This window comes from Corylus avellana, chromosome 6 (assembly GCF_965113065.1).
Source record: "Corylus avellana chromosome 6, dhCorAvel1.hap1.2, whole genome shotgun sequence".
Taxonomy (NCBI): Eukaryota; Viridiplantae; Streptophyta; class Magnoliopsida; order Fagales; family Betulaceae; genus Corylus; species Corylus avellana.
In genome coordinates, this window is record NC_142495.1 from 29,686,685 (window position 1) to 29,701,655 (window position 14,971).

Here is a 14,971-nt window from a genome sequence, read left to right on the forward strand (position 1 = left end):
TTCCACCCCTATACTTATATTTTGACACGACTCGAACTCGACTCTAACGCTAACTTTGAATGCTATTATATTCTTGTTTCAGCTGAGTGCAATTTGAATCGATTCCCTAAAGAAAAGTTCAATGTGTTATTTTATATATCATTTTAGGACAAGTGATGGAGATATCATAACACATCTTCCTTCCTTTTTTTTCTTTTTTTTTCCTCTCAAAAAATGAAGAAAGAAAAAAAAGAAAATCAAATAATTTAAATCAAGTCATAAGGCAAAGCTATTGGTCGTGAACAATTTAACGTCTTGAATGGGAGATGTAGATACAAAAGACGAGTCGAATAAAGATAGATTGTCTTCTTTTGCTTGCAACGTTTTGGTCTTGATTTTGCCAAGTCATATCCTACTTTAAACCTTGGATTTATATTGCCAAGTCGACATCTCCAATGAGCGGATGATTATTATTAAATTTGATTTTTTAATAAATATTTATTGTCTAAATTCTCAATAAAACCTATTTATCTAAATTGGTGGACAATATAATAAAATGATTTGAATTTGTAATACCTCAATGAGGTCTTTAAAGATAATTCTATTCATAGCAAAATACAAGATATACGTTTCGCTTTGAAATACAATAACAAACAGTAAATACAAATTTCGAACGTAACAAGTAAATCAATATTAGATAAGATATTATCTAATATTGCATTTTACTTGATCTTCAGCTTTATCTCTGTTTGGTTCATCTTGTGTATACAAGTCTGAGGAGATTATTCCAATAGGCGAATTGTCCGAAATTTGATTCTTTTATAATTACTTTGGAAATTTGAATGATTAAATTATTTGAATAATTTCTATCGTAAAGGGACAATTAAGCTTAATATTCTATCACATATTTATTTGTTACGTTGGTGGACTCTCAATATTTTAATGTTTCGTGGAATAATTCCAATCATCTAGATATCATAATTTCATAATCTTTTCGATAATTGAACGACCGACCTAACCCACCTTGTTGACCACATGGTTCTCACCTTGTTCTCGCCGCAAGCCGGGGGAGGTTCACCTGCTTGTTCATCGTTAGAGTCTCTAGTACGTCTTTTTTTTTTTTTTCAAAAAAAAAAAAAAAAAATTTACTTATGGCATTTAGTAAACAAAATGACTATTTTATTAAAAAAATAAATAATTATTATTGAGAATAATAAAAATTGGAATGAAATAATTATTTTCATTCCTTAATTTAGTTGTAATAATGAAATAGATCATCCAATATATATATAAAACTAAATTTCTTAAGCCATCCATATAATACAATTATAATTTACATTTTTAAGGACATTTTATTTATTTTTTAAATATAAAAAATGTTATATATATATACATCATATATACCACATGTATTCTCACAATAAGAAATAGTTATTTTCCTCAAAATAATAATAATAATAATAATAATAATAATAAAGGTCCTATTCCACATATTTAAACGTACCCTTATTTTTTTTCTCGATTTTGACAGTCATACAAAACCTGGCCACCCTTCATTGTAGAGATAATGAAACATCATTTTATTCAATGGGCGCGAAAATTCTACTCATTTAGTTGTGCTTAGACAAGGACAGATAGCTTTCTTTAGTCCACCGAACAGAAGATAAGATAAGATAAAGGAAAACTAAAAGTGATACGCATCTCAAATTTTTTTTTTTTTAAAATTAGTTTTTAAATGATGTGTCACCATCTTATGAAATTTATTATTTTAAAAAGTGTGTCACCAGCTCATAAGATTATGACATATCATTTTAGAACAAACTTTTGGGAATCAAATTTAGGAAGTGTAACATTTCTCTAAGATAAGAGCAGCTTGCTGAAGAACAATGTTATATTCGTTTATTTTATTTTCTTTTTTACTCTTAAAATTAACGTGACTCTTAAAATTACTATTAAATTTTGAATGAATTACTATTAAATTTTAATCTAATAGTAATTTTAAAAATTACATCAACACTATAAAATAAAAAGAAAATAAGAAATGAACCCGGGATTTTATGTTCTTTCTATTTGTTTGTGAAGCATGGTGTAGGCCTTGTTCAAATGCACTATTATTGGTACAATAAATTTACGATAAGTCCACTCAAACACATCAAACTGTATGAAAAAATAATCATACCGCCTTCAGCTTGCGCTTGCAAACATTACTAAAAAGTCTTTTTTAAAAAGGGTATGCTTCCCCAAATGTTAGGTAACATATATGTATATATTTTTTCTCAAAATATCTTACCGACTTAAGCATCGGACGCTTCCCCTATTTTTCATGACCGACTGTTAAGAATATGTTAAGAATATTACTTGTTATTTACTTCTTTAGGTATTATTAGTCTACTAGGTTTACCTTTTCTTATTCTACTAGGTTTACCTTTCCTTATTCTACTAGGTTTACCTTTCCTTAATCTATTAGGTTACTTGTCTCTCTATAAATAGAGGTCTCTGTATTCATTATTATTAATTAGAGTCAATACAATGTAGTCCATTGTATGCTTTCGCTCTCTCTCTCTTCTCTCTCTTTCTTCCGCTTCTAATATATTATCCAATATATTTAACACCGACAATTTCCAACGACTATTTCTCTCGTTTTGCAGGAGCTTTGTCGCCCATACGACTGTCTGAAAAATTGCTTCAACGCAATATAAAAACACTAGAATCTAGAAATTGGACAACTTACTCTACGGCAAAATAGGATCCTTTAAAGAAGAGTTATTTTACAATTTAAATTTTAGTTTGTTACATCAACATATATATATATATATATATATATATATATATATATATATATATAATCTAATATAAACCTTAAAATAAATTATTGACCTTACCCTCTACCATTGCCGGAAGGTAACGGCACATTCTTCTAGCTTTATACGTGGAGAGATGAATATTTCCTTTAAGGTGGGATGACTTCGTGAGGTTTGCTCAGAAGGATGGAGGCCTTAATATTCAAATATTTGATTTACGAATTATTTTTTCCAAGTTTGAAAAATTCCAATAATGTTGGCTATCATTCCATCTAATCTTCATTTTTTTTAATTTTTTATTTTTACTGTGGGTTGGCTTCGAATAATCAAATGTTTTTTTTTGCAGAATAATCCAATTATCTTAAAATTCCACAAACGGCGCCCGCGCGCTTATTCAACTTCTTAAACCACATATAATTCTTACATGGTCGTCTTTTATATATCTGTGCCCACCTAACCACCGTCTGTTAGCCACATGATCATCGCCACCTCGGCATATCCACTTGCGTTGACTTCTTGCTGCTTGCGCAAATTTCTTCTCCTGCACCTCTTTTGTCAGAAATGGGCTTTACTTTTACACTGTACTATTTTCATCCAAATGGAGATCAAATATTTCATGTTATTTTTTATTTTTAATTTAATGATGTATATGGTACCAAAAAATTGAAGTGATCCCATGTGATCTCATACTCGGCCATCATTAAGTCGGATTTGAGCTAGAATTGCCTGCGACTCTCTCTCTAAGAAAAAAATAAATAAATTTTTGTTTGCATTATTAGTGGCGGATAATAGGGTTTTTTTAATTTTTCTGCCTAATAAACGGAGGCTAAAAAGCTGATTTCACTTAAAAATGGAGAGAATTCAGATTGAATAAGTTTTTTTTTTTTTTTTTTGACATGTCCACACAAGAGAGGGGAGGGGAAATTTGAATTAATAACCTTCGCTTTATAAGGCGTGATCTTTAACCGATTGAGCTATGTTAGAATAAGAGAGAGCTAGGTGGGGTTTGAAGACTTTTTGGGCTTATGTTAGCAAAAGTTGAAACTTAGGGTGTATGTTCACAGTTAACCCACAAGCTACCAACAAATCATATATAGTCCACAATATGGTTGGGAGGGACCAGTTACTTTATTTGTAGTACAATTGTTTATGGAATTCAATTAATTTTAGATTCGTAGGAATTCTAATTGATGTGCAAACTACCCCCAACATCTCTCTACTCACTTAATTTTTCTTTTGTATACTTAATATTGAATATGTTGGAAAATCAGTTGTTGCAAAAGCTTAAGGTAAAAAAAAAAAAAAAAAAAAAAATGAATTTAATAATTTAATTAATGTTTTGATGCTACTTTTAGATAAACGATAGAATCATGGTTAGAATTCAAAACTTTTGTTTTAGTACCATGTTAAATCACCAGTTGTCACAAAAACTTAAATTGATAAAAAAAAAATTAATTAATTAATTATTTAGTTAGAGCTTTAATAAAATTAGCAAAAATCCATGTACAAAGCTATAATATTGGCCAATTAATCATCTTTTTTATAAATACATACCTATGAAGCCCATATGTGCTTGAACACTTATCTCCTTCTCTTATACTCATAAAAGGAGGGAGAGGCAGAATTTTTCTCTAAACCGGGTTGATTTGTTTAATTTATTTAATTTTTTTTTTTTAAATTTAGTTCATAAAATTGTCATATGTCTATTAGCAAGTAAAAAATACATGTTTTTTAATTTTTAATAGAAAATTTTTCAACTCTTCAATATTATTATTATTATTATTTTGGGTAAAACTCACACAAAAAGCGTCCAACAAAACCCATCTGGTTTTGGTTCTGGGCAGACCATCATTTGTACCTTTGAAGCAATTCCGGAAATGGGCTTGGTGGGCTTTATCTTTAGCATACAAGTTTTATAACAAAATGAGGTAATGCTGTCCAGACTCCACACTGCGCACATCGTGTACCGTACTTCACTCAAAAAAAGTGTGATCCATGTAATTACGATTCGATCCTTTATGTATAATGTGCATCAGGATCCTCCTGATTTCATTGAAAAGTTCAAGATTCATTTAATAATCTAGGTTAAATTTTAGAGATTTAATGTCATATATGTTGCCGAACAATTAATATATTGTCACATAATTTAACATTTTTAAATGATATAGTATCATATGCATCTTTAAATACTACGAAATATAATTTAGACAATTATATAACAAAATTTCATTTCACGTGAAATTGAGAAGATCCTACTCTACACATTAGGGGTATCAAGTTGTTGATACAATGATTGCACGCCAGGCACGAAAAGAAGGCTGTAGAAAGAGAAAATAGTTAAAAAGGTTTACCGAAGATCTGATATAACCACCTACGATGATTAGGTCAAAATGGGTAAATAAAAAGGAAAGCCGAACAGGTAAAATGAAATAATTGCACACTTGATGAAGGGTCTTGCCCTCTTTATATAGGCCAGTCATTCTGCCCCCATTCGTTCAGGGTTTTTGGAGTCTCCCATTAGAATTTTGTTAAGAACCCATTAGGTTGACACATGACCCATTAGAGGTATCCAACAGGAATATGTATACTATTAAGTTTAATAAATTAAATTGAAAGAAGTTCCATCCAATTAAGAAAAAAACTTTGTCAATTAATATATCCTCGGCAACATCTTCAATTGATCTTGAAATCATGAAGATGACAACTATTTCCAACTGGACATACAATTACAAATCACATTTGCCGACTACATATAAAAGCATAATATTGTCTGTCGCGAAATGAGCTGTCCATTAATATTAGTTTAGATACAGTTAGCTCCCGTGATGTCTAATTTAACATAACAGTAAGCAACTCTATTGGTTAAAAACACCAAAAGAAGCTTATTTATTTCTTGGGGGTGCGCTGGAGCACGGAAGAACAAGAAGGACACCTGATCAGACCGTTCACATTGCAGACCGTGCAGCTCCTGAACCCGATTTTCTCTATGTACAACTTGTGGCTCCCATCACACCGTTCACATACAATGAATCTAAGTCCTCCACATAGATCACATGCATTCGGGTCGACCACCGGCAACCGCGCTATCAATTTCTTCAACTCCCCACTCTCATGCAGCTGTCTGATCTCCTCGGCCCCACCAATGTATCTCCCACCAATGAAAACTATTGGTAGGCTAAAATTCTTACACCCTATGATCTCCTGCAGCTCGTCTAAGAACTGGCCGTCCATCGATACATCTCGTTCGTCCATCGGGATGCGGAAGCCTCGGAGAATCGATCTGGCGGCTCTGCAGTCCTCGAAGGTCTTGCGTATGACGCGGAGGCTCGTGAAGTAGAGCACGATGCGCTGATCAGCGCCGGGGAGTGTGATGGACGGTTGTGATGAGTGGGAAGCGGATGGTGGCGGAGTTGCATTGCGGCGGGCCCAGGCGCGGAGGACTGAGGCGGAGACCCGGACCCGGTGGAAAATGGAGGGCGACTTTGGGGATTTGGGTTCGGGTTCGGGTTTGGATTCTTCATCGCAGAGGGTTTGGATGTCTTTGAAGGATGAGCAAGAGAAATTTAGTGGGCGTGGCTTTGATGTGGTGCGGACCCTGCTTGGTGATTTTAACCATGGCGCCCACATGAGAGAGATCGAGAGAGAAGATAGGGGCCGGGAGAGCTAGGGTTAGGAGAGAGACAAGAAGGGGCAAGAAAAGAAGGATGTGTTTATTAGTTGCTGGTTGGGGTTATAACTTATAATAAATAGGGGTTCTTTAAGGAAAGGATAAAGAGAGATCCTAACTAAGCAAGTGATGTCAAGTATTCTTCTAGGCGGGAACGAGATGTTTTAAATATGGTAAATGGTTAAATGACTACTATAAGTTTTTTATTTGTTTTATATGATAATTATTGGTCAGGGATTACGTCAAAGACGGGGAAACCCACGGTGTAAATGATATTCCTCGTGGATAAAGTTATTGTACACTGAAATTTTCAAATATTTTATATATATATAAGACTCACATAGTCACATGCTTACAGGTTAATTTAATAAACCGAATTGAAAAAAATTCTTCTTATATAATTGGAGAAAAACTTCCTCCATTGCCATTGGCTTGTAAAATTATAACACAATGGTACAACTTACCAAGAGTGGGCGGACCGGATCTCGATTTCTAGCAATTTAAATAACAAATATGAGAGAGTCTTTATGGAGTTTACCTGCCCAAACAAGTGGGTAGGCAGCCCAAAGTTTTGCTAAGACCGATACATTCCATATTAGCTCTCTAACATTTATTTATCCAAATCATTAGCCATCCAAACAACAAAATTGCTAATATCTCTATTATCAAAAACATTCTGTTGTAAATGTTACGTTTATACTTGGTCAAAGCACGTGCATGCACATTAGGTATGATAATTAAAATAACAGTTACATGTGGGATTGTGAGTTGTTCGCGACTCGCGAGTGCAAAAACAAGGTGGCAAGCAGAACTTTTAATGTATCTTCTAATGATTTCCACCACTTGTCCCCAGTTTTGTTTTGCTCCTATTTTATGCGTTTTGTCCTTTCTAGTCATTCAAAACATCCTTTGGCTAAAAACAACATTCCTACAAATCTACAATAAAAAATTAAGAATCCTGAATGAGTCAAGGGGATCTTTCTTATCAGGTTTTCACTCAACTGCCATGATCGGTCGTGTATTTGAATTCAAAAACATGCTTCAAAGTAGGAATAAGAAATCTCTGATTACCCAACAACAGCCAGAACTACAAATAGACTGTTGGGAAGAATAGCGATCAGTGTCAAGTTTACAGTGCAACAAAGATGATAGTACTAAAATTCAATCTGACCCATAAATCACGAAGGTATATATATAGCATCTATAAACCATATAGAAACAGGGGTGACCCCCCTTCTTTTAACCTACCTTTTCTACTTCTTTGATCTACACAAAGTGCTTCAATTCCAGTATTTGTTAGTGCTACATTAGCTGCAACAAGAAAAGATCATAAACTGGTAAGCTAAAGACAGAAATCAGAGAAGAAAACTCTGAATTTGGGGTGCTCACATCTGTCACATCTTTGCTCCTCTAGAGATGAGAATGTCCGCATAAGGCACCATCTGTTCAACTCTTAGCATATCGCTAGAAGCTAGAACTACATGATATCAAATACACAGTTATTGTAGTTTCTTGTTAGTTGATTTTTTTTTTTTTTTTTTTGCAAAATGTGATCTGATTTAGAACAGTCAAAATCACCAGAGTCATAGTCGTACTATAGTATGCAGTGGAAGTACTAGTAGCATGGATAGATGTGTACCACAAGTCTGATAAAAGAGCAGGGCTGCTCCTTTCCTATTCATTCCAGCTGCGAGGTTGTTCAGGGATTCTACTTGAGGGGCTCCCGGTGTGTTAAAATGTGCTTTCATTTGCCTGTAGGCATTTTTAGTACAAGGAACATGCTTAAGTTAACTATAAACTCAAAGTGACTCCTGGATTGGGGAATTCAACAGATGTCAAAGAGAATTATACATTCGAATAGAATCAGTAATCTGGTCAAAAGGATGGTTGATTTTTTCGTGTTGGGTTTGTGTGACTCCAGTTTCCACTAATAGTTCTGCAACAAAGAAGTTCAATAAGGTCAAGTAAAATGTTCAAGTAGATGGAGAAACTACTCCGAAAGCTATATTTGATACAACAATTGAGAAGGTTGCTAGATTATATACCTTGATCAGGTGTTAGACCTTTTTCAGACAGCCTTGCTAACTTAAATTTTGGATCAGAGTGCTTCCATGTATGCTCCTCAGCTACTGGTTCAAGGCCACCACTGCTGTGTCTAGAGGACGAATAGGGCTTTTTCCTGTTGGATCTGTCAGCAGTCAATACTTCAACAATCAAAATCAATCACAATGTTTTTGAATGTAGCAGAAAACTCTTCTTGGCCCTTACATGTGCAATATATGGTCACTGCTTAAGGCTGAAGTAACAATTAATGCAACATTCTTTTTACCTTACGGACTTGGTATTTATATATATTTTATAAGTAAATAAAGGATTTGGCCAAATATACATATTCTACAAACCTTCCTGAATTGACTTCTGAATTATGTGAGAACACACCTTGTCCAGATGCTGAGCTAGGAATGGATCTTACATCGTCTACAGCAATTTACAGGACACAAAAAGTTGATGTAGAGTATCCTCACAATCATTTGGTGACATCAAGACTTTTCCAGAAAAGTGAGAAATACAAACTGTTAAACAAAGATGCGTTATACCAGAATTTCCAGGTGTGACCAACAGATTCACCTCAGCTAACCCGGTCCCATTGTTCATAAGGTTGGCTCTTAGTTCCTCCATTAGGATTTCAGTTGGTATGTCATTGTTGACAACATTTGCCCGTTGCTTCTCTATTGAAACTCCCAGTGACTGGGAGCCGACTCCGCTATGAAAATCTTCAAAAGGCTTCACATTTTAATAAAATCTTCAGACATAGACTAAGCTGTTATCCTGGAAGATATTAGAGTAAACCAACAGATTGGTTGAGTGGCTTACAAATCCCATTGGGTCTGGATAATGTACTCTCTCTGGCGGTGATGACAATGATGGTTCTGGGGGCAGGGGTGAAGAGGTCTTTTCTGCATGCGAAAGTACTACTTATCTCTCTTTCCTATATTTATTTTCATGAGGAAATTATCAAAAGAAACAATGAGTAATACTGACCAGAAGGTGAGTCATGCGGAGGTTGGATGCTTTTCATCCATAGCTCCAGAAGAGGTGGTGGATAATAGACTGCTCTACTTCCATTTACAAATAGATCACCAATTAGAACAATAGGTGGCAGGTTCATGAGGTTAACTATCTTCATGGTAGACATAATCTCTGTGTGCTGCAACAAAGAGCACAAAAACTTGTATTCTATTGCTTGAAGACAGATACTTGCTATCTCTATATTATAAAAAATCTGTAATCTTTGTACGCCATTCTTTAAAATATCCACGTTTCAGATTAACGTCCAAGATAATTCTTAAATACAAGTCTAACTGTCCAAGTATGCTAAACTCAACAATTAATTGGTAGTCAGTACATTCTAAAACCTATCGAATTCACATCGCATTTTACCCAGAAGCTAAAAAGTATGCTTTAAGCATGACATAACATTAGTGGTCAAACTTGATCCATATCTGCACCATATAGAATAGAATAAATTGAAGGATTCATATTAAGAATCAGGGACAAACCTTTCTCTTTCTTCCCCTTCTGGAGGCAATATCTGAGGCATTTTGAAGCCAAGACTGGTATACATGACCAGGAATCATGGTTTGCTCATAATCCATGATAGAGGCTGCTGGTATTCGTGTTTTCCTTTTTTTGGGCCTCGGCCTCTCTTGATCCTGCTTCATCAAACTTTCTTGGTTGGTTAAGTTTGTATTGTTTCCTTTGTTATATTCTTCACATGATATTTTTTGGGGTAACATAATTAATGGTAAATTATGCTACCTGTCTAGCTTCCTTGCATCCATCAGATTTCTGATTGACCTGGTGATCTGGATGTTGGTAATGAAATTCATCAGCTGCAGAAGGGCTTGGAGGTTAGCAAGCACAGCCAGGTTTATAGATTTCTTTTTGAGGGGACAAATTAAGATAAACAGACCTACATGTTCACATAATAATCTAAGGCCTTTGCCAACATGCCTAGGTTCAATATTTCTTAGTTAGTTGAAAAGTGTAAGAAGAAAGACGAACACATTAAATGAGAGGTACTAATACACCCTGTCAATAGACCTGAGAAAAGCTTAACAATTAGTCTACAGTAAACATTCAAGATAACAACTAATAAAAAAAAATCCAAGTTAACATTCAAGAAAACTTGCCAGGTTTACCATGTCAAAAGATCATCTCAAGAAAACCCGGAATGCTTGCTTTTGTCTTTCCCTGCTAATTGCATTCTAAAATGTCTGATACTTTTAACAAGATCACATTCTAGAGAAGCATCACGGGCTTCTCATTTGTGCGTGTGTGGGGTTGTACTTATTGGTGAGCTGCACGGAAAGCATTTTCACCATAACTTGTTTTTCTTACTCTCTTGTTTACGCTTTCAATGCTCAAAATGTTAACAGTTAAAAGTGAACATAATTTGTCCTATCATAGCCAAGCATTTTATTTTATCAATTCATTTAACAAACAAAACCTGTAATAGATTGTAGCTGTAGAAAAAGCAACACAAAAACATAACATATCTGGCTCAGCAATATGGACTGTATCTGTGAATGATGGTTGAGGAGACGAATTAATATCTGCAAATTATAAATTTAAGTTCACTTATGCCACCTCCCTCAACCAAAACCCAATGTTTTACTTAACGTTAATTTTCACAAGTAGGGAATATATAGAAGTGACTTGTGGAGTGAAAGTGAAGAGGAGTTGAAGTGAATGTTTAGGCAGTGCTGGATTCATAATTCATAGTCCTTTACATTCTAGGAATAGAAACAAAAATTTTGCCTTATGTAAGCTGAGTTGTAAGCATTAAAAAAGGGGTCATGATGCTGACCTCTTTGAGGTTCATCTTGTAGAGGTGGGGAGGGTATAAGTGTCGTTGGGATTTGTGTATGCTCTCCTGAAGTGAAGTTCAGCTCAGTCTCCCCATCCCCTTCAATATCAAATCTGCATATGGTCCAAAATGGGCAGTGTATAAGAATATAATTTAACACACAGGATTATCAAAATACATTGCAGATCTGATTAGAGGAATGAACGGGTATGGGTTTGTTTCATGCAAATTCTTTGAATGCTTAATGACTGGTATTTCAAATTCTAGTGTGCATTATATATATTTTTAGCCATCAAAACGATGTCCTGACAATCCTTCAGTATAGAATAACAAAAAATATGTGCAACCTAAATTTATAATGCATCACGATAATGGATTTAACCTTTCAAAGCGATTGTATTGATCTGCATTAGCTTGGTAAGAATCAAAACGTTCGAATAAGGTGATATTGTCGGCAAAAGCTGAGCAAAAGAGTAACAGATATTAGCAGAAGGGAATATTAATATACTTGACATTACATATATGGCCCCAAATTAAAACTAAGGAGGCAGATTAAAGGAATAAAACAAAACCTTGATGCAATTTGTGGTATTGATCTTCCTCCCCAGCATTATCATTAATAAAAGGTTCATCCACACTATCTAGTCGCTGCAAACATGGAAAGTTAACTCCATGAGTAATTTTGGAGGATATTTCATTGAGTCTAATTTCTGGTTATATAACTGTGAAGATGTCAGGACCATTACCACCTTACAGCCTATACATAGGGTTTGGTCCCAATTGGTAAACTGTAGTGACTTATGCAATCCTCTTCCTAATAGGACTCTTTTACACTATTCCATTGACAATTTTCATAAGAACATTTTCGCGTGAACATGACATAGAAAATACATCTCATGCCTGTTAATTGGAGGAAAGGGGCAGTAAATTGATTGGCCAAGAAAGAGGGGAGTTACTTCTCTCCACTGGGTATGTGACGCCAAACCATGCCACATCAATTTGAAGGCAAATCACCATCACATAGTGACAATTAGCAAAACTAGAAAAGCAGAATAGTTTTGAATTTTGTGCATTAGGCATTATTGTGAATACGATACCCTTTTTCTTCCCATGATTGTAGACTGGAAGAAGTAAGAAATTATAGGCAAGCTACCACAGCTCCACACAAAGCTGATCAGATACTAAGCTACAATATTAGAGAAAAACATTAAGTTACAAACCTATGAAAGCATGATTGTTTGTTTTGAGGCAACGATACATTAATTCACTTAGTGTGGAACCGTGGAAGGAGGTGCAACTTCCACATCAATGCGTGCTCGGTGCCTGAATTACCTGAGGTCATTAGACCCATCTTCCAAATCGTAAACAAACAGTGCACATATGTTTATCTATTCGAAAAAGGAAAAGACCTTCTATAGCTGATGGTCGACTCGGTAAATTGGTCAAACACATACCAGTCAGGGTGAAAATTCACTGTCGGATCCTTAACCTTATGCCATGCAGAGGTGGTGAAGACACATTCATCGAAAGAAAAAAATAATAAAAAATAAAAAATAAAAAAGTGCAGAAGTGAGAAGACACTATATACTTTCTCTTCTCTTCACTCAAATTCTTCGAAATGACATAACTAACCCTAATGGGACTTCATAAAAGCTGATGATGATGAACCAATCATGCATAAATAAAGGTGTCTTGTTTCGTTTACCATGGCAAAATAGGCGGTTTGTTGGAAGCCTATGGTGGCGGTGGCGGTGGTGCTGGAAAAATGAAGGGAGTGCTCAATGTCTCCGACATCTGTCTCTTGGTTCTCAGGCAGCGTCACAGCTTCTTTCCTGCAAACACGGAGACACACCAAACGACCGTAATTAAATAAATCCACTAAAATTGACCTTCCTACCCTTCCCTGCCCCCCACGTCTCTCTCGTTTGCAAATACGGCGCCGTATTGAACTACGCTAAAATCTAAGACATAATTCTTCTACTCTTTTCCCTGAGCTTGGTGGCACTGTCCTGTACATATGCTTGTGAAGCTTCATCAAAGAGAGAAAAGAGTGAAAAAACCAAAGAGAAACACTATGACTGACTTGGCATGAGATTTTCCTTTGGGGAGGACAGTGGGGTCTGGAGCAGCTTTCACCTTCCATGCTTCGTTTATTTCAACCTGGGAACAACCATAATTTAAGCGAAAAAACAATTAAAAAATTAAAGAAAGAAGGGGGGGGGGGGGGGGGGGTGTGAAAAGTAGACTTGAAAGTCCATGTGAGTACCAGAAGACGGGAAACATCATCTGTGAAGCAAAACAGAGTGCATGAAAATGCATTAGATATAATGGTTCTTCAGAAATTTAGTGGAATTGAGGTTTGAAATGAAAATGAAATAAGAGTTTAAAGAAGATTACCGTAGAGGAGCTTGACTTTTCGCTCGTAGACAATCACAACCCCACCTAAAAACCGCGTAGAGGAGAGCGTGTCTCTGAGTGTATGGAAACAGGGACTGAAATTGAAGGAAAAACAGAGAGAGAGAGCGGACGATTACCCATGAGAATTCCGGAGAGCCTGAGAGCCATAGGAACTGATGGATTCAAAATCTCTTCACTGTCATAATAGATTGAAAAATAATTGGTAACTGGAAGAAAAAATTACGAAAATAATTTCTCAAAAAAAAAATTACGAAAATAATACTAGTAAATAATAACCAGATCTTGATGATGTTGAGCTTATCAAGCTTTCTCCGGTTGATCTTCGCGTGCAAAGTTGCAGCCATCCTTCATAAATGAGAGACGCGCACACAACGTAAATACTAAAGAAATCTCTGCGCCACAATCACCTAAATCTAATTCATGTAGTTTTGATTTGGATAAAAATGAAATTAACTCCGATAAATTACAATCCATTTTCAAATTCAATTACGAGCTGATAGCTTAAGTTTTCAGAAAGTAAAATCACAAGAACTACGGGCTCTGAAAATCCATAATGCAGAGGCATAGTAAATTCGTCGAAATCGCATCCCGTTTTCAAAGAGAAATGATGGGAATTACAGTGAATACCAAACACTAAACGAAAATGAAGCAGAGAGTGAATCAAAATGTTGAGTACCAAATCTGCCCCAGCGGCGCTTTGCGAGCGAGAAGCTGGTGTGAGTAGAACATTTTGTCAACGGCGAGTGTTCGGAAATATAACCAGAGAGAGAGAAGAAGAAGAAGAAGAGTCTTCAATGTCGGTGATTGAAGAAGAAGAAGAAATCGCAGAGAGAGAGAGAGAGAGAGAGTTGCAATGAGAGTGGTATGTTACTGTGTTTTTGATTCTCCGAACGAAACTAACTAATTGCGCGCTATGACAGTGAGCGAGGTGTAGGAGATACAGTGACCTGAGGTGCTTGGACTTATTGGTGCTACGAACAGGAATTAAAAAGAGTTAGGATAAAGCGAGTAATTCCTAGTGACGGTAACAATAGCAAACTCGCGGGCAATACCGTTTTGAGTCTTTGGGCCCCACAGAATCGCCGTTTATCACCTCCAATCCATTCTTGCTTTCAGCCCTTCACCTCCATTCTTGTTTTTCAGACAATGATTTGAACTTAGATTAATGTATAATAGTTAACTTAAAATGTAACTTGTTCTTTTGTTGAATAATAAATAATACAAGGTAGGAAATTA

General features: G+C 35.4%; 2 protein-coding genes across 2 annotated transcripts; both read right to left on the minus strand.

Moving 5' to 3' along the window:
• Positions 1-5,446: 5,446 nt before the first annotated feature.
• On the minus strand, positions 5,447-6,678 carry LOC132188232 (uncharacterized protein At5g39865-like). Its single transcript, XM_059602645.2, has one exon. It carries the CDS (start codon positions 6,405-6,407, stop codon positions 5,667-5,669), a length of 741 nt encoding a protein of 246 aa, XP_059458628.2. The 5' UTR covers positions 6,408-6,678; the 3' UTR covers positions 5,447-5,666.
• Positions 6,679-7,456: 778 nt separating this feature from the next.
• Positions 7,457-14,473, minus strand: SYN1 (Rad21/Rec8-like family protein). Its single transcript, XM_059602712.2, has 21 exons — positions 14,412-14,473; positions 14,012-14,080; positions 13,852-13,910; positions 13,715-13,759; positions 13,584-13,603; positions 13,401-13,477; positions 13,023-13,149; positions 11,890-11,965; positions 11,700-11,778; positions 11,318-11,430; positions 10,267-10,340; positions 10,008-10,160; positions 9,490-9,655; positions 9,322-9,404; positions 9,045-9,231; positions 8,850-8,925; positions 8,493-8,635; positions 8,299-8,383; positions 8,087-8,199; positions 7,837-7,924; positions 7,457-7,758 (listed from the first exon to the last, which is right to left on the minus strand). Exons 1-20 carry the CDS (start codon positions 14,462-14,464, stop codon positions 7,842-7,844), a joined length of 1,881 nt encoding a protein of 626 aa, XP_059458695.2. The 5' UTR covers positions 14,465-14,473; the 3' UTR covers positions 7,457-7,758; positions 7,837-7,841.
• Between the last annotated feature and the right edge of the window lie 498 nt (positions 14,474-14,971).

Excerpts from the sequence above, each read along its gene's own strand:
- LOC132188232 (XM_059602645.2), bottom strand. The coding sequence starts at position 6,407 with ATGTGGGCGCCATGGTTAAAATCACCAAGCAGGGTCCGCACCACATCA.
- SYN1 (XM_059602712.2), bottom strand. The coding sequence starts at position 14,464 with ATGTTCTACTCACACCAGCTTCTCGCTCGCAAAGCGCCGCTGGGGCAG. Across the intron at positions 9,232-9,321 it reads ATCCAGACCCAATGGGATTT|CCTTTTGAAGATTTTCATAG; the intron begins GTAAGCCACTCA and ends TAAAATGTGAAG. Across the intron at positions 8,926-9,044 it reads GGTCACACCTGGAAATTCTG|ACGATGTAAGATCCATTCCT; the intron begins GTATAACGCATC and ends AAATTGCTGTAG.